This window comes from Temnothorax nylanderi, unplaced genomic scaffold, assembly GCF_030848795.1.
Source record: "Temnothorax nylanderi isolate EJ_2023f unplaced genomic scaffold, tnyl_v1.0 TNYL_tig0011_pilon, whole genome shotgun sequence".
NCBI classification, from domain to species: Eukaryota; Metazoa; Arthropoda; class Insecta; order Hymenoptera; family Formicidae; genus Temnothorax; species Temnothorax nylanderi.
The window spans coordinates 2,001,793-2,028,126 of record NW_027249073.1 but is presented as its reverse complement, the minus strand read 5'-3'; the positions used below and the strand labels follow the sequence as shown (position 1 = coordinate 2,028,126).

The window sequence follows — 26,334 nt, the reverse complement described above, 5'->3', positions numbered from 1 at the left end:
TAAAGTGAAAGGAAATCTCAGTGTTTATTCTCTTTCTTACAGAGTGCGTAATAAATCGCGCCTTACAGACACACTATTGACATTTTACATTTACATTTACATTTATCCATTTATAGAGTGTGGAAAATATAAATATGTACATACACGCTCCACGTCTCGCACATAATGAGTTTCTCTGTACAGTTCATGAGCTCTCCCTTGCTCTTTCCTCGACGTTAATATTACGAAAAGGAAACGTGCTCTTTTATCGGGCACGATCAACAATTTTTCACGCCGGGCAGATCGAGCTTTTTTCTCTTGGCGTTCGTCTTCGACGTAAGAGCCGGCAAGACACAGCCCTTCGATTCAGGGATCAGAAGCCCTTTGTGCTCCAGCCGTCGAATATATGTGGTGTTCGGTATTACCGAGACCGGTCCGAAATAACGTAATTCGCGCGGCCGATTTATCTGCAGCTTACTCGCGGGATTCGCGTTAACCCGATCTCCCGGCGAGTTCTCGCTTTCCGTAGCTTCGAGTTCCATGTTATTCGCCGCTCGTCTCTCTTTGATTAACGTCATCTGCCATCTGAAAAACGATAAACGCAAGTTACTTGTAAATAAGAATAGAAAAAAAAGATAAAATCTATGAAATAAAACTAACTTTACACTCATTTTATGTTTTCTTAATTTCTATCTTTACAATTTAATAGCATAGTTATGCATTGTTTGTAATGAAATGTTCAACAACTTATTTTTCACTGCGGAAATTTCACTATTTTTCAATTCACTTAAGCTAAACTAATTTGTCATTGAGTTAGATTAACTTATCATTAAGTCAACCTTCCGATGCTGCTGCGGCAGATTCTGGAAGACGTTTCCGCCCTCCTGGTCCCGAGCAGATTCATCGCGGATTCTTTCGCGACGAGTCGCTGCAGTTCACCGAGAAACCTGTCGGCGAAACCATCCTGCGAGAAAAACGGATGCTGCAGTAACGCAAGGCATTTCGGTCTGGCGGCAGGATCTATGCGAAGACACTGTGTCAGAAAATCGATTGCCATCGGACTCCACGTTGGGAAGAGACTTCGGAGAGCCGCTGGGGATCGCGTTAAGCCAGCAACCTCATCGGCTTTCGCGTGCCGGAGAAGTATATGTTTGCCGCTACCGTTTGCCGGCTGCTTGCTGTGAAGAGGACCTGTTTTCGGCCAAATATAACCACATAAAATTTTAAAGAGTTTATTACTTATAACTAATTGTAAGTAACTTATATTTCCATTTAGCGAAAACTCTAAATGAAAAGTTTTATCTAAAAAAAAAAACATTCTGCATAAGTATTATATTTTAAAATTAAGTGTTTACTACTTTATAATGTGAAGACTTGCTGCTATCATTTACGAAAATCTCAATAATATAACGAATCAACATTGTTGCGAAAAACAAAAATACAAGTTTATCTCTGAAATTAAAGTAATTAAAGTATTTAATCGAGTATCCGGTTAACAGAATTCCGATCATCATTCATCCTCTTCATCCCTAACTCACCGAGCATCTTCGTGATGCGGTACAGCTGATCGACGTCGCTGTCACCGGGGAAGAGCGGCTGGCCGGTGACCATCTCGGCGTAAATGCATCCGGCCGCCCAGACGTCGATCTCTCTGCCGTATCTGGAATCGCCAACGAGGAGCTCTGGCGCGCGATACCATCTCGTCGCTACGTAATCGGTACAGGACTCGTTGGGCCCGGTGACGTAACGCGCGAAACCGAAGTCGCAGAGCTTGATCACGCCATTCGGTGACACCAACACGTTCTCGGGTTTCACGTCGCGATGCATGATCTGTCGGAAGGAAAATCTTTTGTCTCATTCAAGTCAGAAAAAAATAAAACTCTAATTATTAAAATTCTACTTATAGCGAGACCTATAGAATACATAGATGAAGCCGAATCTTGTTGTGAAAGTAGAAAGAGAAAGAGAAAGAGAAAGAGAAATTTCTAAAAACAGAAAGGTCAAAATAGGAGAAACCGTTCGAGGAAAAGGATCAAATTAATTATATGGCAAAGTGCAGATTGTATATCATTTGTGGAATTCTCATTTGAATTGCAAACGGGGAAGCGCGTAATGTTTTTCGTATGCTAGAACTTTCCGAGCCGAGCTCGACTAAATACGGCAACCATTGCCCTCGTTTGTTACAATGCTATCATTCATTAGGTATCCGGCGGTCGCGTGTTACTACACAGGCACGGCTTGCTGCAACTTGGAATTTAAGCGTCACGGCCGTGAACTTTACCGTAACGAAGGTGTACTTTTTGCCAAAGGTTGCTGATATACGAAAAACGATATGCGATACATTAACATGCGATACAAACATACTTTGTATTTGTATTAATTTAAATGCATAAATTAATCGAGATTTCAACTGTTATAATAAAATGTAATCTATTTTATTATAATAGAGAGAGCCACTTTTGACGATTTATTTCACGTGCGCGTAACTCTTTAAAAGATTAAATTATATGAAAAAATTATAATATATATATTGCCCAAGAATGCCGAAAGCGTCTTATTGTTCTACATCTTTTTAATGCAATAACGGAATCGAAATAAATCGTGATTTTTAGGGAAAAGTATAATTATGCTTTTATTATATAACAGCAATATATATATTTTTTGTGATAAAATTTATTTCATGTAACTCTAGAAAATTCTTAATATAGCGATACGATATGAGATGTGAAAATAATCATAATTACAAAGTAATTACAACAGAAGATTTCGCTACGCTACAACAAGAATATAATTTTATCAAGTCCAGACATTTTGCTCACTTTGTGATTGTGACAGAAATCCAAGCCGCGAAGTATTTGGAAAATATATCGTCTTGATTTCTCCCTGTCGAGACCATTTTCACTTTCCTCCAACTCGTCAAGCACGGTATGATCAAGATACTCGAACACGAGATAAAGCCGCTTTCTTCGGCGAAACACTTCGATCATGCTCACCAGATTCTCATGACGTAATTTCTAAACGATATCACGCCGTTTAATATTAAGCAATGTTTTAAGTAATAAATAAATCATGCAGTGATATTAAGAAATATTACTGTTTCATTTATTGAATAAATAATTAAATAAAAATTCCACGAGTGTAATTTATTTCATTCACAAATCAGTCCTTAATAATATAATCTTAGTAATTAATACCGACCTTTAACATCCTTATTTCACGAAACGCCATTTTTCGCACCTGAACATCTTCCTCCGTCTCCAAGAACTTTTTTATCGCCACTATTTGTCCGGTTCCGCGATGCCTGCATTTCATCACGAGTCCGTAACTTCCCTCGCCCACTATCTCGATATTTTCATATTTCTCCATTTTACCCGCAAGATCGGCGGCGAGAAATTTCACGAACTTTTTCCGTTAGTGAAAAATCGTAAACTCTTTTGTGCTCACCAAGATTTACACACTATAATAATAAGCATATCATGATACTGAGTGAATAATAATTAGTCAATCTCTTCCGTCACAATTATTATTATTTTTAAGTAATTCTATAAGCTAAATGAATTTTGTAATTTGTTTCACCTTTCAAATAACAGTATTCAATTTGTAGAATTCTACATCACGAATGAACTTTAACCAATTTCCGGTCAAATCCATCACTTTAATACCAAGGAATATTTAAAATGTACTACGAACTAAAGCTATACGAACAAGCAGATGTGATAAAGTCGCAGTCTTGTGTATATTTGATACGATCGAAGAAGCCGCAATTCTTAATGTTGCCTCGCTCGCCGACGAGCCTGGACTGCTCCGAAAAGCCTCGTGCACGGCCCTCATCGATGATTATCGATCTGCCGGTAATTAGTAAGGGGTAGTCCTCGCTCGATGAAAGCACAGGTGAACCGGTTAAAGGGCGAGGGGGTCGAACATCAGAAAGAAAAGACACTTCTGTAATGTTAGCAATCCGTTACACAGAATAAATAGATATCGACATTTTTCAGTTAGAAGCTTTAAGCAAATGTATTATCTTATACCTAATAATAAATTGTGTGAATTTTATATATCTCGTCTTTACGCTTTTGAATACTGTTCGATATTAAAACGCAGTATTATGTCAAAGCTGGAAATGTAGTATCGCATTATTAAATTAATTAATGCAATATTACTATATATAAATGCTACTATAATTAATATTTATTTATCCTATGTCACACACATATCGATCCCTACTTACGTGTGTTATTAATAGTACATTTTTTAATTTTAATATAATTCTTTGAAGTCAGATTATCTATTAATTACATCAACACTCTAAAAATAAGATAAAGACAGATACGGATGTGTATATAGATGCCAAGATAAAGAAAACGTATACCGGACGTCTCAATAACATCACAATCAATTATCACATGCAATCCGAGATGCATTCGAAAACATACATATATTTGAATTCTGATAGCGATGTAAAGAGTTGTTGCAAATTCAAATTTAAGACACATCGTAATACCTCCAGCCCACTTTACGAGCAATAAAATCATGGTATCAAGTGCATCAGATTTAAAAAGCTGGTACTGCGCGCTGTAAGTCTAAAATTCCGTCAGCACTTTTATTATAACGTCACCGTATTATCACGCCAGAAAACTAGACGAAGGCTCAACTCTGTAAATAGTAAGTCTCTTTTATAATAAAATCTTTTGGTGATACGGATATTCATGCGTCATTTAAGGAGTTCCAACCCCCTAAGACAAAAACAAACCTTGATTGTCTATTTCGTTGTATATACATATGTAACACGACACGACGAACTGCCGGGAGTGCCGGGACGAAGACTCGACTTTGTGTCAGATGTGCAATGTTCGAAAGAATTAAATTGTTGAAATGTGAAAGCAAGAATTTCGGAACGGTTCACTGCGGCTCGATCCTATCGACGGCAACCCGAGCGATCGTTCAGACGAATGCAACTTCCCCGCATTGTCATGTCATTCGCGTCATAAAGCGATTTGTTGCCGCAACTCGGTTGAATATAATCGATACACGCGAATAGCAATTGGAGTTTATTTATAGATGAGTTCGGTGACTTTCTTCTGGATATCGTGACCGAAGGCGCAGCCGACGGTCCTTCAAACGACAAACGCGATTCCGACATTAAATAGTAAAAATAGTAAAAATACCGATGCAATATAGAACGTTCCTCGTGCATTGCGGCACATTTGTCAAGACTTTCCTAGACGAACAATAAGAGCATTCTAGCCGTATGCATGTCACGTACAACAATTATTTACAGTTTGTAATAAAATATATCATTATTAATTACTTGTAATAATTTATAAAATATAACATTACTATAATGATCTAAAAATCTTTTTAATTTGAGATGTATTCAGTAAAGTGATAAAAATACTAGGTAATATGAAATAATATCAGTAATAATACATAACATAATTTTCTTCAAATAATTATCAACAATAATATATCCATAATAAACTGCGTTACTTATAGTACAATTATAAGATCATTATAATTATAAAAGTAATATTTATTAATATTATAATTAATATTATAAGATATAATTACTAATAATCACTCTCTAACCGTCAAAGATACATATTTTTCGGTAGTCCGATCGAAATAATAGCGACCATTGGAGAACATCCGGAAGTCTGGATATTTAAGGGCACCGAGAGAGATGCATCCAGAATTCAATTATTCGACGGACATCGTGCGTGAACGGGCGCGTCTGTCAAGCCACGTGGACCACGACCATGAGAAGCTAACGCGGATCGATCAAGAACAGCAAGAAGGAATAACCGCTTGAGTCGGGGGGGTCCATTCGGAGGCGCCGTGTCGGTCGAGAGCAAGCACGGAAATAGACGCACCACATGGCGGGGCTCAGCTCCTCGGCTCTCTCCGCTCCCTGCATGCAGGCTCCGCTCTGCCTTTACGCGTTCGCTACTCCGCACGCATTCGTTAGTCGCGCGTCTCTTCGCCCAACGCCGGATCGTCTTCAGTTAACATGACGCGCGGCGAGCGCATCATACTCGGACAATCGTACTCGTCGCGATTGAGGCCCGTTTCGAGCCTCGTGGACCCAGTCGAGCGAGACCGCGTGAAAATCGCGTGAAAATCGCATAAAAATCGGGAACTTCGGTTGTAAGCTTCAGATAGTGATCCTGAGAAGACTGATGCGTGCAAACAATCCGAAAATAGTCTTTTTTCCTTATATAGAGATCGGATAGATCGCTCAGTATTAATAATATGCGAGTTCAAAACGCTTCGAGTGGTGACTTTGACGCGCGCGATCGCGCGGAAAATGGATGTGAGTCATATGCGGGTTGCAATTTCACGCTATCGCGACTGATAACGTAGAACTACATATTTTCATTTCTATAGAAATAATACGTTGGAGTAATATAGCGTCCTTCTGTGAGCTAAAAGAAGAGCGTCCGCCGTTCTATTATATATTGTATGGCCGCAAACGTTAAAACGTCTCGCAAGCAAGAGATGAGTCATTAAGAATTTAGGACGCAGTTTAACGACGAGACTTTGCTGTCTGGATTAATATATCTGGATAAGCTCGATATCCTAAAATCATAATAAAATCATCAATATCTAAAATCGGGCAAGCGTACTTAATGATAAATGCAAAGAATATTTCACGAGTGAAGCAAACTTCCACTGTTGCTAAGAGTAAAAAATATCGAATCCGAAATATCGGAAGATTTCGAGGAAGCCGTTTTCACAATATGTGTACAAGAATACGCATCCCGCGGTAACACATGTAGAGAAACGACATCCATCCAACATGTGCGTGAAAGCATGTAAAAGCGATCCCTGCAATGTAGAAGCTAAGCACTCGTTTTGAAGAGTCCGTCCGCAAGAAGATGGCACTTTTCCGAGAACCGTTACATCGCGGGAGAACGACTGACGGTGAAGCGACACGACGAAATTTCGTGGTGAAAATCCAGAGGAAGGAAAAGAGAAACTCGAGATTGTAATATCTTCATTCCTTGAATACTTTCTTCATCAAATATCTCCGGTTTCACGGTTTCCTCGAAACGCCGATGACTCTGCTTAAACGTCGCGTAAATAATGATATTTTACTATAAAGATTCGCGACGCTAATTCCAAAGTTAGAAGCCATTTGTGTTAATCATCGGAGTTGACTATCGCATTATTGATCAAAATAAAATCTCAAGGAATGTCAAGAAGCTGAGAAGTATTAGCATTCGATAATTTTAACATCTCTTTCTTTATAATCCTGGAAGATTAATGAAGAGATAGTTCTCGACGACGAGTCAAATGGAAAGAACGTTTGTATTCAAGGACGGGGAGATGATAAATGATTACCGAAGGGAATTGTCGCCGATGGCACGAGACGACGACACCACCCGGAACCGATAAACTTGCGAACCGATTAGATAAAAATATGGCCGCTTGTCATTCGACACCTGCTGTGCAACGCCTGCAGTTGCAGGACTCGACTCGGATCGGCTACGGTACGATCAACGGCATAGGTTCTTCGAGTCAGAAGGGTCTTCAGCAATCGACCTACCCGCCGCATCTACTCAATTGGGTTTATCTGGCTTTCGCCGAGCAAAATCCGTCGCAACCACCTGACCAGGTAGCCATCCGCGACGATTGGAGCACTTGACGATTAGGATTTATCATTGAGTCAATCCTTAACTGATTGTCTTAGAAATCAAAGGATTTATTTCCAAATCGTCTTAAAACTCTGTATTTTTAAGAAATTAAGATCTGTTGGAAAGCCTCATACAGACATATCTAAGAAATCTCAATCGAAGAAATAATAATAAAAATATCTGAAAGATCTATCACGGTGGAGAAAAGCTAGGCAGTTTATTACTCGATGCTGTTTTAAAATAACGAGCCTGCTATTTTAAATAAATCGTCGATTGGATTATCTGTTTAAATTTTAGAGCAAGCTGCTTCCTGCGGTCTGGAATAATTTTCCCGGTACGACGTCGCAGGCTTATCTACGTCAGAACGCGTTGAATCCGTCCGGACCCGTCAGACCCATGAGAGATAGCGTGGCGGAAAGTATCGCGGATTTAGCGGTACACTTTAACGAATTAGCTGTAGGCGACCGGAAACCGGTGAAGAAGCCGCCGTCAACGTACCTGTGTCACTTGTGTTTCAAGAAAGGACACTACATCAAAGATTGCCCGCAGGTTGGTAGTTTCTTCTAGGATCTTTGAATATTCTTCTTCCTCTCAATAATAATATGAACTGTAGCAGTGTCCTAAAATTTAATTTTAATATATTAATTTAAAAAAACTGATATTTTCTCGTTTTACTCAATACTTCTATAGATTAATTCCGTATTTTCAACTATTTTATGATTGCTTTAAAGTTTAAATGCTTTAGACAATTATTTTATATACAATACGCAGTAATAATAAATATTTAGAATACAAAAAATTATATACATCGTAAGATTTCTTGAACAACTTGAAATCGATTAGAATCGGTAATTTTGGGACAATTTATAGAAATCTCTATTGATTGCAATCGTGATTTGAAGTTTGAAGTCAAATGCACGCAGTAAAAGGATAGTAGCAATCAAATGTAATCTTTGTGATATCATATGATTCGATTCCAAGATTTCAAGATGCGATTAACCCGTTTATCATGTGATTCATGGAAATCCTCGATCGATTATCGTGTTTCATCAATGTCCTCCAACAACACAAGACAATGTTTCAAATATATCTTATCAGATCTTTGTTACAAGAACATGAAGATCGATTAATTGAATAGAGCATTGGATAAAGCATTGATAGAAAATTGGATAGAAAACGGTGGATATAGAAAATAAGATAGAGATTAAATGGACGACTTGTGCTTCAATAAATTGAGTTCAAATCATTAATGCGTCTCAAATTTGGAAAAGAAACACGTCTTTCAACGTGTTTCTTTTCCGTTGTTTCGTAGAATATTCTCTAAAATTTTTCAGCACAATCAAAATATTTAAATATACGTGAAATGAACGGAATAACAATAATGTAAAATATATAACAATAAGAAATTCTCGTTTCTCGAACAAATATCCGGAGATTATTCTTAACTACGCTGTAATTTTTTTCATCATCAAAAAATCTGTCTCTCATTGTCAGAAAGATTAAATAATACAAACGTAAAACATGGAAGAGAATTTTTCTTTTTTTCTCTCTGCCTCTTTCTCGAAGTAACTCAGAAATAAATCACTATCAAACACAAAATCATCATAAGTAGGTAATTTAGTAATAACTCACGTAAATGGCACGCGTGCCCCGATGCAACAATAGCGAGATGCGCGTGGCTCAATTGGGCGCTAATTGATAACAAACAGCATCTCTGAGACACATGACGTCACACGGTCAATCATCGCGATTCGAGAGTGAGCCAATTAAGCCGCTTCTCCTGATGGAGACGTTTTTTCACGTAATTCCTATTAATTGATAGGAAAGTGGAATCCCAGTAAGCAAGAAACATCAAGGAACATTTTAACTATATTGCATTAACGTTACAACGTTGCTGCAATGTAGTTGAAATGTTTCTTGATGTTTCTTGCTTACTGGGATATTAATGTCATTATTCTCTAAATTAAAAAAAAAAGAATTGATTGACACTAGATGTTTTGCAAACAACAGTTTCTCGCGCATATCTCGAACATCTTTTAATTATTGTTTATTGATACCTATTATTTGATGGAATTTATTGAAATATCAAACAATAATAAATGCACGCGATTATTCTCAATTATTATACTATTCCGTGTGATATTAATTATGTTCATTGATATTATATGGTCTACTCACCGACTGGAACCAATATGTAGCTTTCGACGATCGATTCAGTCGTTCAATTATTGCCGAATCTAAGAAACTAAATTTTTTAGAGATAGAATTTAGAAAAATTCGTATAATTTTCGCAGGCACGACCGAAGGGCGAGGGCCTGACGCCGTACCAAGGCAAGAAGCGGTGCTTTGGCGAATACAAGTGTCCCAAGTGCAAACGTAAATGGATGTCGGGCAACAGCTGGGCCAATATGGGCCAGGAGTGCATCAAGTGTCACATAAACGTGTATCCTCACAAGCAGGTGAGCGAGGAGAAGGAGCTTTCCGCCCGTTACGGGCCTCTCCCGCGCGATTAATCTTTAGATATAAAATTAGTCGAGATTCTCCTCGCGGCGAAGTCCCCGGTCGGACTCGCTAAAAGACTCTTGGAACCGTTTCGCTCTCTCTCGAAATATTGCGCGGCCGAGAGAACGAAATCTCGTGTAAACCGACGCGAAAGCTAATTATAGTCGCATAATCGCTCGCTCGCTCGCTCGTTCGCCCTTTGCCGCCCGGTGTGCAGAAATACCCGGTCAGAGTCACCGGTAATCGTTACGTTGCGGATCCCAAAAGACGTTCGCGAAATTCCTATTATAATTGAGCGTTAGCTATCCGCTGCGCCGAATACGTTAAACGATCCCAGAATCGCTGTACAATCGCCAAGTCTCCTAGAAAATCAAAATCACAATTAACAGATTATATCAATTTAACAATATTAATGATATTAATAACATATTAATATAAATTAATAATTAATAACGTATTAATATAAATTAGCTAATTTATATTAATGATATAAATTGTATCGAATGAAGGAAAGATATCTTTTATATGCGAGACGAGAGATATACTCTAGCAAAGATTTCTATTATTATTTCTCGCGAAACGCAGAGATAGAGTGGGCGGTAAAATCATTTCTATTATTTTCAGAGACCGTTGGAAAAACCCGATGGTCTGGACGTGTCCGACCAGAGCAAAGTACATCCCCAACATCTCTGCGAGAAATGTAAGACGTTGGGCTATTATTGCAGACGCAGCGCGATAATAACTTAACGATAGCCGAATTCCGTCCAATTTATCTCGCTGATCCAATTAATTGCATCAACAAGAAGGAGAAGATTTAACGGTGAACTGAGAAAAGACAATTCGTTCGATACACTTAACACGCCGATGCGAATGTGGATCTGGACAGTGTCTCTGTTCGCGAGATTAAATACGAATTAAATCATAGAAAGAGAAAAAGAGAGAGAAAGAGAGAGAAAGAAATGAATGATATATTTTTATGTACATTTATGATTAGAATTTTTTTATCGCATGACTTTTAGCGACGACCAAAGACACGGTTTTCAATCGCAGCGCTTTATATTTATGTATATTGAATAATATTATGTACATGGACACAAAATGTGCAAGTGCCAGCAATAGAATTTTTCGACTTTTTAATATTTGACAACGAATATTATCATATCCGTACACGCGAGAAAATGCGTGTTATTCGAGTAAAAAAAAAAACGAGGGCATCGTTCTCAGGGATATAATAAAATGTTCTCTGACCCTAAGAGCTAATAATAATCACAGGCAGATCTTCAAGAAAGGGAGCTACCTCCATGATGAAGAGCGATTGTACAGGAAGGGAAAAAATCAAAGAAAGGAAAATAATGACTGCAAACGAAATATTCGCAGTAGTTCCGAGTTGCATTAAAACGCAACACCGACATGCAGCCCCTACGCGATCAATATTGTTTCATAATATTGCGCAATAATATATTAATTAATTAATGTTTATACTGATATCAATGTTACATTTACATCAGTATTATTCACAGTGGTATTGCACTTTCTCCATATTGTGCAATAATATTAATCGCTTAATATCTATATCGTATATTAATATTAATACTTATATTGAACGTATCGCATCAATAATATATTGATCGTGCAGGGACTGCTTTATTTATTGGATATATTCTTTGGCTCTGGGACATGAACATAATACATATATAAATCTCTTCTTATTCAATATATTATTTGCATATGTACAGATTGATTTACGATATAGAGCGAATGAAGAAACATTCGAGTTGCGTTAAAAGTATAAGTTATAAATAGCGGCTATGAAACCGATGTGATTTCGTAAAGAGCTCAGTTTTCGACGCTACAAACGCATATATAGAACGGATTCTTTTTACCTGTCGGAAACGCGACGACTAGCAAGATCGTCTTCCGCATATTTACATCAATATCCTGAAATCGAAACTCGCCGAAATCGCAACGGTTTCTTGATTCTTGTTCTGCGAAATCATTGTCAATTAATTCGGCATTCTCTACGAATCGTATTAAACATGTAATGTACGTGTCTAACACCATGTATTCATGCAAATATGAGAGAAGAAGTCTCTTACCTGTCGTAGTAGTAGAATTTGTAAATGTTTAAGGAGAATTTGTATGAATCGTTATTACAGTTTGCACCATTTTCTATGTAAAACACATGCAACACGCCGATAAAACATTAATGGCAAGGAACTGATCGATCGGTTTTTTCAAAAGATGATTTGGCCTAAGCATTTGGCTTGTTCGCGAAGAGCTCCTTTCGTCGTTTCGTCCGTGATGCAGAAAATTCGAAAACGGAAATATCGAGTGCTGGGAGTGGTGCTGAGAACTGTATTGTATTGTCACTGTTATTGCTAAGATTATACGACGCACGATAATCTTAACAATAACGTGTACACACGTATATAGTACATATATATAATATATATTATTTGTATATAATGAGTGCTTTCCAAATATACAAACCAAAGATACAATGACTCTGCGTCTACGCTCATCCTCCCTCGTCTATAATCAATCACTCTCACTGTCTCTACACAGAACATAATCACGCATTGTAGAAATGTTTTATATAATACAATTTATACATAGGAAATATACAGTGGTCAAGGATTAGTGACGACGAAGAGAAGATCCGCCGCCGGATCCTCGCTAAAATACGACGCGGAGTTAAACGTCGTCGTCGTCCCCGTGGAATCTACTGTCATCTTCTGCAAATAAAACAGTCGGTTACGTTCTACCACAACTTCTTCCACAACTTTGAAAGAAATGAACTATCTAATTTCTTTCTCTTGAAATACTATCAAGCTATCATATTAATTTCTCACAATTGCAAGTGCGGTCGCGTAAAGACATTATCAAACATTATCTTTATGTTTCGTCAATGAATCTTTACATAGTGGTCATTCTGTTATCCTTAGCGTAAAGAATTAAATAGCTTAATCGAGACAAAGCAAATGCATTTCGAAGAGTCAATCGACCCGGACGATTGACTCCTCAAGATCCTGTCAAGATATAGGACATCGATTCACCTCAGATGGATCCACGCGGTATGGAGAATTTTCTGTCGCCGAATGCTGATACTGCGCCGACTGCGTATGCTGCGTGCACTGTTGCTGCATCAGCATTTGCTGCTGCTCCTGTTGTTGCTTCCATTCTTCATATTTTCTCATCGCGAGTATTAAGTCGCGATTCTCGTCTGCCAAACCAACATTTTGTACCGTATTCTTCATCAATTTACTTTGCTCTTCCTCACTTGGCGACACTGACTGTTGCTGTTGTTGCTTCTCCTGTAGGAGCTGCTGTCGTTCGTCCGTCTTTTCGGTCAAAGAATTCGCCGAGTAGCAAATGTCAAAGAAACTCTGAGCTGTCGGTTGCACCGCGACCGGACTGGATACGCTGGGCGCCGGTTGGCTAACTAGAGTGATCACTTGCTGTGTCTCCTTGCCCTCAATATTGTACATCAATGTCGGTAATGGAACAGGTACCCCGCCGGATTGCGCAGAATTTAGAATATCCAAGGGCTGCGTCACGATCTTCGTATCTGTGTTATTCTCGTTAGAGCACTCGATGTCCGCCGAAGAGAAAGTACTTTCTGGTTGCGGCGCTATAGAGCCCGGAAAAGACGGTGGCTGTTGTGCTTGACCGACCAAGCTGATAACTTGCGGCTGCGATGACTGCTGCGGCGACGGTTGCGGAGGCAGAACCGCAATGGGCGGTTCCGGGAAGAGCTCCGCTTTCAGATTCGGCAGAAACGCGTCGATCGCTCGCCACGTGGGTGTCCAGAGATTGGAACTCGGCGCCAGAACATTGGCCGACGACATCACCAGCAACATATTCTTCAATGATTCGGGGATCGCTTCGAACAAAAGCTCGCTATTGTCGGCGTGCATGTACGCGCGTAGAAGTTCTAATACTGTTAACCATAGCGGCAAGAAACCGGGTAGAGATAGCAATGGAGTCAGACGTTGAAGAAATACCTTGGAGAGCAACATCGCGACCCTAACTCTCGTTTCCTCGACGCCGATGGGATCGTTGGACGCGATCGGACCCAGTAATTGCGCCAACAACGGGAATAATACCTCCTCCAAACATTGCGACCACTCTATTGCGGACAGCTGCGCCAAATCTTGCGCCATCAAGGTGCTTTGAAGATACGCGATTGCCGAGGTGCGTACCAGTCTGCGAGCGTCGCAACAGAGTCGCGCGATACTTTGCAGCAGCGGTCGCCAGGCCTGCGGCCACAGGGATATACTGTCGTCGATGCTACCTTCCTCTGCCCACCATCGGAATACCTGTGCAATTCTCGTGTGCAGCGTGTATATCAGCTCCAGCAACTGTACCGGGCTCCGTTGATAATCAGCCGATTCCTCCGCGGAGTTGCATACTCTGTTCCGCTTGCCTGCACATTGCAGCACCGCCTCGGCAAACGTTCTCACGCAATTGACACACAGATCGAAGTTGAAGGGCGTCACATGCGCCATGTCGCGCACCAGGAAGTTTAGGCTGTCGCAGCATTTGACGAACGCCGCCGAGTCGTGCGGCTGAAGATCACGCGCCAAAACTATCGTGTCGGCGGCTACCGGAAGCGGTGCCTCGGTACCAGTGGGCGACACCAACACCCATTCCGGCACAGGGCTGATGGGTCTGGGATCCAAGACCGACGCCCGAGCGTTCGTTGTTTCGTCTAGAACCGTGTTAGATCGTTTGGGTGCCAATGCGCCGGCACCCGCGCATTCCAGCAGACTGAACACTACCTTCCAATCTTCCGCGCTATGGATGTTCGCGGCGCCCGTCTTCAACAGCTCGAACAAACCGTAGGCGATTTGTCGTGCCAACGGCACAGTTGTCGCGGACGGCAAGTGAGTCAGAGGTAGTAGAGGAGATAGACACGCAAACTCTTCTCCGCGTAAAAGCCTGATCGCCAATCTCAGCATGCCCACAGCTACTCTTTCGAGCAAATAAGGATGGTTCTCGCGCGCCGCCACCGTTAACAAACGATCCAAGTGACTCTGGACCACGGGCCAGATGCACGTTACTCTGTCACGATTCTGTATAGTTACTTCTAGCAACAGTTCCAAGAGAAATATAGATATATCCTCATCGTTAGGATTCACCGACACCAAAGCACCAACGAGAGAATTGAGTGATTCACTCTGCAAAGTAACGAGAATTGTTAGAATAAATATTAAAGTCGTAACCCAATAATCACATATCATCAATTTACCTGAAAAAACTTGCTTTCTTCTATAATTTCCTTGAGATAACAATTAGCAATAAACTCCATAGCCTTTTTTCGCGCGGTCGCCTCGGCGGGATGCGGCAGACGTGACGTGTCCATAGCGATATAGGAATAGAAGGTGGAAAGTATTCCCTGATCACCCGGGGAAGTCTTGGGCGTGGTCGGTTCCCGGAGTAGAGATATTTTGCCGGATGGATCGATGAAGTCTTCCGCCTCTGTAAGATTTTTCGGTAACAATCTTGCCTCGTAGAGCGACTGCAAACAATCGATGATGTTCTTCCAAGACGCTCTCAAGGCATCCCCATGTAAATGCGTAATCTTGAAGAGAGTGCGAGCAGCCATTTGAGACTTTGGACTTCCACCGAGATGTAAAACTACTTGCTCGGACTTCCCGCCGATTATCAGGCCCGTGAATTTGCAGAGGCTCACTATGAGCGTATCCAAGTCGCCGCACATGCCGTGGTAAGCACTGATCGCCGCGCAACTGAGAGAAAAGAATGAGAAGCTGTAGCTAATATAGGAATCAATTCATCGTAGGTAGCAAAAGAATAAACAAACCTGAGGAACGTTTGAGCGACTTTGCGTTGCAACGTTCTGTCTGGTGCTTTATCATAAGCTCGGCAAAGAGCACTTATAATGGGACCCCACGCATGTTCAGCTAAGTCTTTATCGATGAATTCACCGGAATTGCCTACTTTCAAGTATGCACTTTCAGGCCCGGAACCTCTTCTCAGTAAAACTTTCCATAAATAATTTTCTTTTACTAGTCCAGTTTGTTCGGCCGGCATTACGATTTCCTCTCCTCTGCAGAAATAACAGATAAACAATATTTATAATTAGAATAACATTCGCGCATGGTCTGTGTCTAATTTAAATATTTCTAACACTTACTTAATTGAAGTATATATCTCATCGAGCATATCCTGATCAAAGTCGACGTCGCCGTTAACTTTCTTCAAATTTCTCTTAAATTCATCAGCAGTCATAGGATTGCTTTGCCTCCTTACGTTATAATTATGTTGATCGACATTTAACATGATCACCGCGTAAGCTAACGCAAAGGCGGCGTCGGCCGAAGCAAAAGGTCTACCATTGCTATCCTAAACACAGCAACGGTTTGTTATTCCATCTCACGCCTGCGTTATTTCTAATAAATACTAAAATATATATGTGTTCTAATAAATACTAGAATATACGCACATGCCAATGCTCGGCAAATTTCTCGAGTAAAAGAAATATAAGAGGGGCTTCTCCGGGGAGCCTGAACGATTCCAGGTAAAGTCGCAAAGCCTGATCGATTCGAGTATTTCTTAAGTCGAAATTATGCACGAAACAATTGAGAATGTTCATGTTTTCTTTCTTGCTGATATATTCGCCGATCGCTTTCTTGTCTAAACCAGGATTCTCTCTTAGAAGTTTCGCGACTTTTTCAGGATCCGAGTGACCTGAAGTATCGCTTAGCAGACCTTGCTCCGTAAGCTTTGCGATACCCGCCCGCGGATTCTCGTTGAACTTTTCTGTGCCGAGAACCAACCACTGGAAATAAACAAAGAGAAATTTGGTAAATCGTAGTTGCATCAGAAATAAGTGAAAAACAAGTACTTACCCGCTTGTTCGACTTTATAGCGAGCAAGTCTTCACGCGTGGGCAGATTTGACGATGCCTCGTGACGCGACGGTTTGCACAATTCCTTGCAGCCTTTGCAACGAATCTCCATGCCGGCAATCAGCATCATTATGGCGTCCAAAGAAATCAATTGCATGGTATGCATACCATTGGTCATTGGCAGAGAAACATTCTAAGAGAAAATTTTAAAGGTATAAAGATTCTAGATAGTTTAATTACACTTTTGTACATCAATCTGCAATAATATATACGAGGAAAGAGAGATACCTTAGAAAACATTTTCATAAGTTCCTCGTACAAGTTTGTAGAGTAAAGTCCGCAATCGTAATTTAAATATAACTCAGCAGGCAAACCGGGTATTCTCCATAATCTTACTATGGCCTCTGCAAATTATGGAAATAAAATTTAAATTATGAATATATATTGCACAATCGTTCATTACTACGAAATTAAAACGTACCAAGCGCCAATTCCCGTTGCTCGTAAGATATTCTATTAGATTCAGAGACAACTATATCCATTAATTTAATTAAATAATGTTCCAGTTGAAATTTTAGGTGTTCTCTTTGCGACTCAAACAGCAAGTACGATACTTGAAGATTTACAGCGAGGATCGACAATCTGTCTGTTCCAAGTAGCTGATACATAAATACAATACATAATGCATTTCTTTATTAATGAACGACGTTATACATATTTATAATAGTTAATTAGTTTCTCTTACCAAGATTAGATTCCTACACAAGTCGTCCTTAGCGAGCGCAAGTAGAGACAAGAAATTAGAAAGAGCGTCGGCTGCGATCTCCAACGCTACTTGCAATAAGCTGAGACCCAAGTGGGTCATAATTTCATTGTTCTGCTTGTCAAAAGGACTACACAGAGAAATGAGAAATCTGAACAGTTCGCGAACGCACAACGCGCCGTACGGCGCTCGCTGTTGCAACGGAATAAATCGGACACCCTGACTATTCACATACTCCTCGATTTGTTCAGACTCTGTCACTTTAGTCGCCCTAGGCACGTTTTCATCTATTGACAAGTCTTCCACGCTACCAGTCGGAGATTGCGCTAAATCGATGCTTTTCTCTTCATCACCTGCAAGATTATTCGAAAAATAAGGCTTGGAAATTAAAATGTATTTTAAAATAGCAAAAAGAACAAGTACCTTGATTTTCTGAGATAGACAGCTTGCTTAATGAAGGGGAGATAGATTGCTTAATGGAAGATTCGGATTCATCCGCGATTTTCTGATCAGTCGTATCTTCCTTCTCCACACTTTTACTTTCCGCTGAAGCTGCAACTTTATTCTCCACACTTTTACTTTCCGCTGAAGCTGCAACTTTATTCTCCACATCGATATTTTCTGGCGTGCTATTCGCCTCGATCGTTTTTATCTCGCTCTTAATGTCTCCATTGCTTCCATCTTTATCAATCTCCTGTTTCTTATCAGCCTCCTGATTATTTGTCGCTTTGATACAGTCGTTTCCATCTTTAGTATCTTCTTTGCTAACATTAATTTTACTCTCACTCTTCTCGTCCTCGTTTTTATCAACACTTGCATGATTCAACGATCCCTGCATGTCAACTATATTGCCGACCGGTGAAACAGGTGTGGTGGCCAAGTGATTGGCTCGTATTTTGTCAACTGCACTTGAAATATTCGATTCCTTCTCGTCAATGTCTTCCGTAGTAGATTTGGATTTTTGCTTCGTATAACTTTTGTGTTTTCTACTCTTGCTACGAGTGTTTTCAATGCTGTTTGTCCTCATTTTCTGTAAAAAAAATTATGTTGCTTCATGTACAGAACGTTATTGCTTGTATGTAGATACTTTAAATCGCATATTACAAAACTTACTTTCATATTCGGCAAGACTCTGGTATCTTCGACAAATTGAGGTAGCCTAGTGAACAAATGTTGAACCATATCCCTCAGGCAATGCTCCGCCGTTTTTCTAAGTATTTCTGTAAAGATATTTTATTACGACACACTCGCAACTTGTCAGCAGAAACATGAGATCGCCACAACTCACCACTAAGACGTGTTTCAAAACATATCCTAAAGCAACTCAGCATAATTTCGCATACACTTTCGTTGGAGAGATGATCGCCAGCAGGCGACAGCATGAGGGCTCTCAGAACTTGCAAGACTCTCATGAGGACCACCCCGTCACCAGACGCATCAGCGCCCACAAACCTTGCGTGTGTAACAGCATCCGCTATGGCTTCTACGCATATAGCTACAGCAGGATGGTTAGAATCTGAAAAGTAACATATGTTGCGTTACAGGACAAAAAAAAATAAGAATGTTTGTTGACACAATAAACGAGGCTAACCAACGAGACCATAAGAAATTATCTTATTAACGGCAGATAGCGCTAGACTAGTCACAGGTCCTGTAGTTTCTTCAGATCTAATGATTTCCAGAAAGGGAGTGAGAAAGACTGCGGGTTCCAATTGGGATAGATCTCGGTGCTCATTTAACACCTCCTTCAAGGTACTCAAGCCCTTCATGAGAGTATCCTGGTCATCGTCCTGAAAATTAAATTACACAATTAGAGAACAAATCTTTAAGATCTTTTGCGAATTGTCTCTGCTTCATTGTCAAATTTGGAGCGCCTACCAAACAATTTCTACAACCTGTTTGATTAGGAACAATAACAGATGTACGTGCCCAAAACACTGACGATAATCGTCTTATTCGCGAGAACAGCTCGTACAGGTGATGAAAAAAGATCCACTAACCTGGTGAGAGTGTGACGACCATCGGGCACCTCGCCGCATCGCCGTCACCAGGAGGCACACCTCGCCCTCGACGACGTACAGGCCACCCCTACAGGGGCCCGCGGGCCTCACGATTCTGCTCATCCTCGCGCGTTTTCACCGTTACGCCATAGCAGAATTCCGAAAGATCGTACAGCACAGCCGGATGAAATTCGATTACCGGACGTTTCGCGAAGATCCGTCACGTCGAACAGCCACTTCCCACCACCGACCACCGCTGACTTCCAACACGATAACCATCGACTTACCGTCAACCGCCGTTGCGTCTTGCGTCGATCCACGAGACTCGCAGTAGTCGCACTAGTCGCAGTTAAAGCGCCGACGTTCGATTAGTCGATACGCGTGCCAATGTTGAGAATGTGACGTCATCTGTAGATATTGGCAGATTGCAGGCCCGTAATTGCGAATCGCCTTTCTGTGCCAGCAAACTCGACTAAATTTTCGCGAGACTTCCTAAAATTTTAGAAGTTTATGGACCGCGAAAAGCGCCTGGACTGAAATTCCGAAAATTTCAGGAATTCTTGTCTTATCTCAAATACTTTTAGAGTGAAACACCAAACTCCAATTAATTTAACGGATGACTAATTTGTCAAATAAAACTTGTACCATTTTGTTAATGTGGATAGAAATATTAATTTTCATTCTTTGTGACGAAAAAAATTCAATTAAAAATAACCAACTAAGAATTTCGGTTTATTTCTACCAACGTAGATTAACTTTAATCTCGATTGAACTTATTTTTATCTTTTCTTAGTTCTAAAAATGAGAAGAGGACAAAAAAGTAAGTTAAACCGAGATTAAAGTTAATTTGCATTGATATAAGTTAATCATCAGAGTTCAGTCACGGTCGCCCTCATTCTCCCTGTCGGCTTTCCTTATTCACGACCTCGCTTATTGACGCCTCGTGTGCACGAGACTTAATGCTAACCGGAGTAAAACGTAAAACCGTCGGTCAGCTGCAAGTGCAGCAGTCGCGTCTTATCTCTGGAGTGGACGGATTTGCGTTCGTTTCTTCACCGATCCTCCTAACTGGCAGCCAATTCCTGCGGTGACACAGCATTTATTTATATTCTTAAAGCAACGTTAGTCACAGCCGAAGGTAAGGGCGAATTCGAACGAACGAGGTCCTTGATCTCCTGACGTTTGTCACATACTGTTAACCCAGCTGCACCTGCGTTCCACACAAACAATATATAAATTATCATCGCTTCTTTTTGTCCTCGTGTGCCTCGCGCGCGTGTTGTTACCTTTTGCTTACGTTGAACGTTCGCTGTTGTTTCTCACGGATGATTACTGCTGGTTTTTTTTTTTTTACACTGACCAAAGCAGCAGTCGACTTGAAAGAGACAGAATTGTCCATAAATGACGATGTCCTTGATTGATGTACAATTGCATCAAAATCGGCGAAATGCTGCAATAAAATCAATTGTATAGAATAATTAGTTGGCAAGTCGAAATTGTCACTCTTTCGAGTAAATAATTTAGACGATATGGTCGGTTTGAAGGTTATGACGTTTGTCAAATCGTCACGTGTGTCGGGTGTTAATTAGTGGCTGCATTCCGATATTCACTGTCAGCAACTTTCAGTACTGATAAATCTATAGTATACGTGACGTAAAATATAGATTTGCAGTACTGGCAGTGAATATCGGAATGCAGCCAGTGTAAATACAGACTTACAAAATTGAGTGATTAGAATATAATTACATTTTGCTTCAATTAATAGAAAAGAATGATTAAAGAAACGATTTAAGATCTAATTAGAGTAAAAAGAGGTTATTTGAGTCAGTTGAAGAAAAAATCGGATAAAAGATTTTCAAGACAAAAAGCCCCATGACTAATAAGCCCCTCCCTATCCTGAAAATTAAAAAAAACTCTGTTTTGAACATTTTTTATCCAATTTTTTCTTTATCTGACTCAAGTAGCCCCTCCTTACTCTTTCCCCGTAGTCTAGTAATTAATATTTATTTGGATATTGCTAACATAAGATATGGATGCTGCATGAATTCATGTAACACATAATTGTCGAAAGAGTGACCGATCGATTCAAGCCACGTCCGATATCCAATAATGAAATTGAAGAAATTTTTATAGAAAGAGTTACTTATATATTACTACTTGAAGGCAAGACTGCAGAACGCAAGCTCTCCTTTGTTAGTTTCCGGACATCGGACGCGATTCGAATCTTACATAATTGAACTGCGTACGTTATAACGCGAACACGTGCGAGGCATAATCGAGTGAAATGATCCCTTTAGCTCAATAGAATGGGTTCGGTTTCCAGTACAAAAAGGTCCATCATGCCGGCGACACGAGACCTCGTTAACGAGCTGATCGCGAAGGACTCGATCGTCATATTCTCCAAGACGTACTGTCCTTACTGCACAATGGCCAAGAAGGTACTTATGCTCGGCTTCACAACAGCTCAATCTCGATAGTCTCACCCAGTGGATTCATCTCCTGAAAACAAACAATAGAGAAACGATGACGTCAATAATTTAATTTGTCGGTTGTTCGACGCATATGGGCTGATGTTCTTAACATCCGTGTGTCTTTCAGAATTAACCGATTCTTATTTTCTTCATAATTTTCAATCTGATGTCTCAGCCATTTTATATCAAAGTTTTTTCATGATTCTATTAAAATATTACGATATTAAAATCCGCGTCCTTTTTACGCGGCCAATCTAGAATTTTTAAAAGAATCATGACGCGTCTTCCACAATGCAGTTATATAAATTTAGATAAATAATAATAATTTACTATCTAAATTACCATCTAATACTAATTATTATCAATATCAATATAAATTATCGCTAGCTTATTTATCGGGATAATAACTTCTTATTTATCTATTTCAATCTATTTAATCGAATTTTATGTGCAGGTATTTGACTCGTTGAAGAAGACGTACACGGCGGTAGAGTTGGACGACAGGGAAGACGCGCAGGAGATACAAGACGTGTTGGGCGAAATAACTGGCGCCAGGACAGTGCCCAGAGTATTCCTCAACGGAGAGTGCTTAGGAGGCGGTACCGACGTGAAGAAACTGTACGAGAGTGGCGAGCTCGAAAAAAAATTTTGAATTTTCCTCGTCGAAGCGTCTTGTGATCAATTTCAAATAATTCGTTCGTAAGAAGGAGCAACCTATCCTACCATAATAAATAAAATATATCTATGTTGATGCGGAGGAAGAAACAGATATCTTTCGAGTGAATTTCGATTTCCATCTCACTTCCATTGATCACGGTTCTATTGGAAATTAACAAAGACAGATAATCCACCGCAACCATAATGGAAACCAATGTATCGCGCATCCAACAAATATATAAGTTGTATCATTAGTTGTGTCACAAAGCACTGATAATATAGAACATGTCGATTAAGAAAATTATATGTGTACATTAATTGAGACCTAAGTGCCATATATATTCATCATATTTTAAATTAAGTGTCCTAAGTAAATAATAAAATTAATGTTACGATTAAATTTTTACAATTTTGTCGTTTTAAACGTTTTCATGCAATCATATAATTATATTCGTGTTTATATATTTTTAAATATATGATCTCCACGAAAGACATACGGCTTATCTGTTAGGTGAATTAAAATATTAGAAATTCGAAAAACAACGAATTTTAAATTATAAATTTATTTGAATAATAAATCGTAAAAGACGATATGCTAGATCATAATTTTTCTTAACTTTTTTAATCTCAACGTGCATTATATTAATAAGTCTCGAAATTATATATTCCCATACAGCACAGATTGTTGCAGAAAGCTTCCAGAAAGGTTTCAAAAACATTTCAACCTTTCACATTTCATGTGCAACATCTCTGAAAGAATTTTGCAATATGTCATATAAAATGTTGCAATGGAAATGTTTTTGAAACCTTTCACATGAAGATAATTTTTCAAAACTTTCAGTTGAGTTATCTCTGAATCGTTTCACATGAAATAATTTTACAAATCTTTCAGTTGAGCTGTTTCTAAAACCTTTCTCACGCAATAAATTTGAAAACTTTCAGTTGATTTATTTCTGAATCGTTTCATATGAAATGATTTTGTAAACCTTTCAGTTGAGCTGTTTCTGAAACCTTTCTCACGCAATAAATTTGAAAACTTTCAATTAAGTTATATCTGAATCGTTTCATATGAAATGATTTTGTAAACCTTTCAGTTGAGCTGTTTCTGAAACCTTTCTCACGCAATAAATTTGAAAACTTTCAATTAAGTTATTTCTGAATCGTTTCATATGAAATGATTTTGTAAACCTTTCAGTTGAGCTGTTTCTGAAACCTTTCTCACGCAATAAGTTTGAAAACTTTTAATTAAGTTATTTCGGAAACATTTCATAAATATAATTTTGCAAATCTTTCAGTTGAGTTTTTAATGAAACTTTATACACATATAGGAGAAGTAAATAGACGAATTTAGAAATTTTTAATTGCAGCCCTAAAACGGTTCTAAGAGATGTAACCACACCCTTCATATATGTAGGGCTTCTTGCTTTTCTCAGATATTAATTATTAATATTATATTATATTATGTAATGATATACGTATCTTTTATATTAATATTTATAATATATCAATTGTTGTTGCGTTGTTTTTAATATTTACCAGTTAATAAATAATTTCAAATTTTTGAACACTAAAGATGCCTATATACGATACGAGCATAAGCTAAACTAAAAGGAAGCATCAGAACCAGAGGATCGTCATTAGCCCGTTCGATCATGGAAGTCAAGCAACGTTGAGTGCGGTTACTACTCGGATGGGTAACCGCCCGAATAAAAAAAATACGGCAATATATTTCGGAAACCTTTCAGAAAGTTTTCAAGTGCAAGAATCGCGGACATTTTGCTATTCCAGAGATGTCTCAGAGCTGTTGCAGAAACATTTTGAAATATTTATGAGATGTTTCAACCTATCGAATAAAACATTTCTTAGATATTTCTGAAAGGTTCCTGTGCTGTATGGGATAAGGTTCATAAGTGACAAACCCGATTTGTATACTAACATTAGAGGAAAATTACTGTGTGCGCACTGCAGCAAAAGAGCGTCGTGGGCGATGTTTTTAGTTTCAGAACAGTGTAAGAACTCGTTTGGTCCGCGTTCAAGCCGTAAGAATTTTTTTTTCATATTATTTATAGTTCAAACTTACCTCTCATATAAATTTCAAAGTGAATAATATTTGACATCACCCTCGTGAAATATTACATTGTTTACAACCTGTAAGAACAATTTTGTCCCGCTTGCCAGGTGTAAGAAACGTTTTTTCATAAATTATTTATTAAAAACTAACTAGCAAATAAGTTTCAAGGTGAATAAAATTTGACATACCCTCTGCTTTTTTTTTTACTTCCCCGCAGGGGTTGTCCCACCCTCCAGGTGTAAGAAATGACTTTTCAATATTAGAAGGATGTACTCTACCGAATATATAGGGTTTCCCGATGAATAAGATTTGACAGAAATTTAGTGTTACGGGCTCCCGGTCTAATGGGATTTCGGAGAGTAAAAGGTGACGCGTGACAAATATATAAAGATAAATATATTACATATAAAAGAAAAATATATATATATATAATATATAGATATTTGTATAGAAATATATTCAAATAAAATAATGAGAAAAATAAAATTTTAACATTTATTTTTTCAATTTTAGTAAAGTACTTTGTTGTTTTAAAGCCTATCAATGAGCACACAAAAGTTTATAAATAAAAAATGTTTTTTAACGTTTATAAAACATTTATTTTAGATTTGAAAAATAATTGTTTCACATTTGAAAGGTTGTTTAAATGTTTGAAAAACATCTTACGTTTGAAAAATGTTTTTTTAATACGAATATACTAAGATTTTTATACAACTAACAATATAAATATATAAAAGAAAAATTTTTAAGATGTTGTTTTTCAAATATTAAAAAAACTTTTCTAATGTAAAAGAAATATTTATTCAAATCTTAAATTAATGTTTTTTAAACATTAAAAAATGTCCTTTTAAACGTTAAAATAAACGTTTTTTTAACATTAAAAAAACACTTTCTTAAACGTTAAAATAAACGTTTTTAAACACTAAAAAAATGTCTTTTTAAACGTTAAAATAAACATTTTTTAAACATTAAAAAAACATTTTTCTTAAACGTTAAAATAAACGTTTTCAAACATTAAAAAAATGTTTTTTTAAATGTTAAAATAAATGTTTTTTCAATGAAAAAAAGGTGTGTTAACCCATGACTTTTAACATTTTTAAAAATGTTTTCCAAATATTTTTAAAAATATTTTTAAAAACATTTCTTTGCTGATTGGGGAAAGGAATACCTTAAGTTAATTGCAGTGCGATCCAAGTCGTCCTTAAAATTAACACGATTGACAAAAATTGATATGTAAAATCTACATAAAGAAATCCCTCAACTTCTGCCAAATATATCAATCAAATTACATTAATTAGGTCTCAGCACGAAATGGAAAGTTACGCGTGTCTCTTGCGCGACATGACGAAGTACAAAAAAAGCAAGCCCGTCCGTCAGCTGCTCTTT

At 38.6% G+C, this 26,334-nt stretch overlaps 4 protein-coding genes and 1 long non-coding RNA gene across 11 annotated transcripts; 2 read left to right on the top strand and 3 right to left on the bottom strand.

The window, feature by feature from the left end:
* Positions 1–9,931, bottom strand: LOC139767698 (cyclin-dependent kinase-like 4). 4 transcript variants are annotated; one of them, XM_071697252.1, is made up of 9 exons: positions 9,792–9,931; positions 9,246–9,421; positions 8,112–8,233; positions 3,556–3,921; positions 3,178–3,436; positions 2,799–2,993; positions 1,518–1,809; positions 819–1,170; positions 1–564 (listed from the first exon to the last, which is right to left on the bottom strand). In XM_071697252.1, the coding sequence occupies exons 5-9, from the start codon at positions 3,343–3,345 to the stop codon at positions 258–260; spliced, it is 1,314 nt and encodes a 437-aa protein (XP_071553353.1). In that variant the 5' UTR covers positions 3,346–3,436; positions 3,556–3,921; positions 8,112–8,233; positions 9,246–9,421; positions 9,792–9,931; the 3' UTR covers positions 1–257. The 4 variants fall into 4 exon arrangements, with proteins under 4 accessions (XP_071553353.1, XP_071553351.1, XP_071553352.1 ...); XM_071697250.1 differs by having other exon boundaries at positions 3,685–3,921; XM_071697251.1 differs by having other exon boundaries at positions 3,685–3,921; positions 9,246–9,909.
* LOC139767702 (zinc finger CCHC domain-containing protein 24) lies at positions 5,975–12,619 on the top strand. 2 transcript variants are annotated; one of them, XM_071697266.1, is made up of 5 exons: positions 5,975–6,289; positions 6,364–7,594; positions 7,911–8,162; positions 9,908–10,072; positions 10,740–12,619. In XM_071697266.1, the coding sequence occupies exons 2-5, from the start codon at positions 7,313–7,315 to the stop codon at positions 10,860–10,862; spliced, it is 822 nt and encodes a 273-aa protein (XP_071553367.1). In that variant the 5' UTR covers positions 5,975–6,289; positions 6,364–7,312; the 3' UTR covers positions 10,863–12,619. The 2 variants fall into 2 exon arrangements, with proteins under 2 accessions (XP_071553367.1, XP_071553366.1); XM_071697265.1 differs by having other exon boundaries at positions 5,975–7,594.
* Positions 11,815–20,853, bottom strand: Garz (Sec7 domain-containing protein garz). Its single transcript, XM_071697249.1, has 16 exons — positions 20,717–20,853; positions 19,750–20,241; positions 19,341–19,539; positions 19,038–19,265; positions 18,863–18,969; positions 18,173–18,779; positions 17,732–18,102; positions 17,468–17,645; positions 17,275–17,390; positions 16,988–17,179; positions 16,582–16,917; positions 16,273–16,481; positions 15,940–16,185; positions 15,367–15,865; positions 13,172–15,295; positions 11,815–12,850 (listed from the first exon to the last, which is right to left on the bottom strand). The coding sequence occupies exons 2-16, from the start codon at positions 19,870–19,872 to the stop codon at positions 12,746–12,748; spliced, it is 5,640 nt and encodes a 1,879-aa protein (XP_071553350.1). The 5' UTR covers positions 19,873–20,241; positions 20,717–20,853; the 3' UTR covers positions 11,815–12,745.
* Positions 20,751–23,178, top strand: LOC139767704 (uncharacterized). Of its 3 annotated transcripts, none has more exons than XM_071697270.1 (3): positions 20,751–20,887; positions 22,047–22,187; positions 22,675–23,178. In XM_071697270.1, exons 2-3 carry the CDS (start codon positions 22,056–22,058, stop codon positions 22,870–22,872), a joined length of 330 nt encoding a protein of 109 aa, XP_071553371.1. In that variant the 5' UTR covers positions 20,751–20,887; positions 22,047–22,055; the 3' UTR covers positions 22,873–23,178. The 3 variants fall into 3 exon arrangements, with proteins under 3 accessions (XP_071553371.1, XP_071553370.1, XP_071553369.1); XM_071697269.1 differs by lacking the exon at positions 20,751–20,887 and adding an exon at positions 21,084–21,171; XM_071697268.1 differs by lacking the exon at positions 20,751–20,887 and adding an exon at positions 21,090–21,216.
* On the bottom strand, positions 21,738–26,334 carry LOC139767705 (uncharacterized). Its single transcript, XR_011717206.1, has 2 exons — positions 26,117–26,334; positions 21,738–22,248 (listed from the first exon to the last, which is right to left on the bottom strand). It is a non-coding gene; the product is annotated as an uncharacterized lncRNA (long non-coding RNA).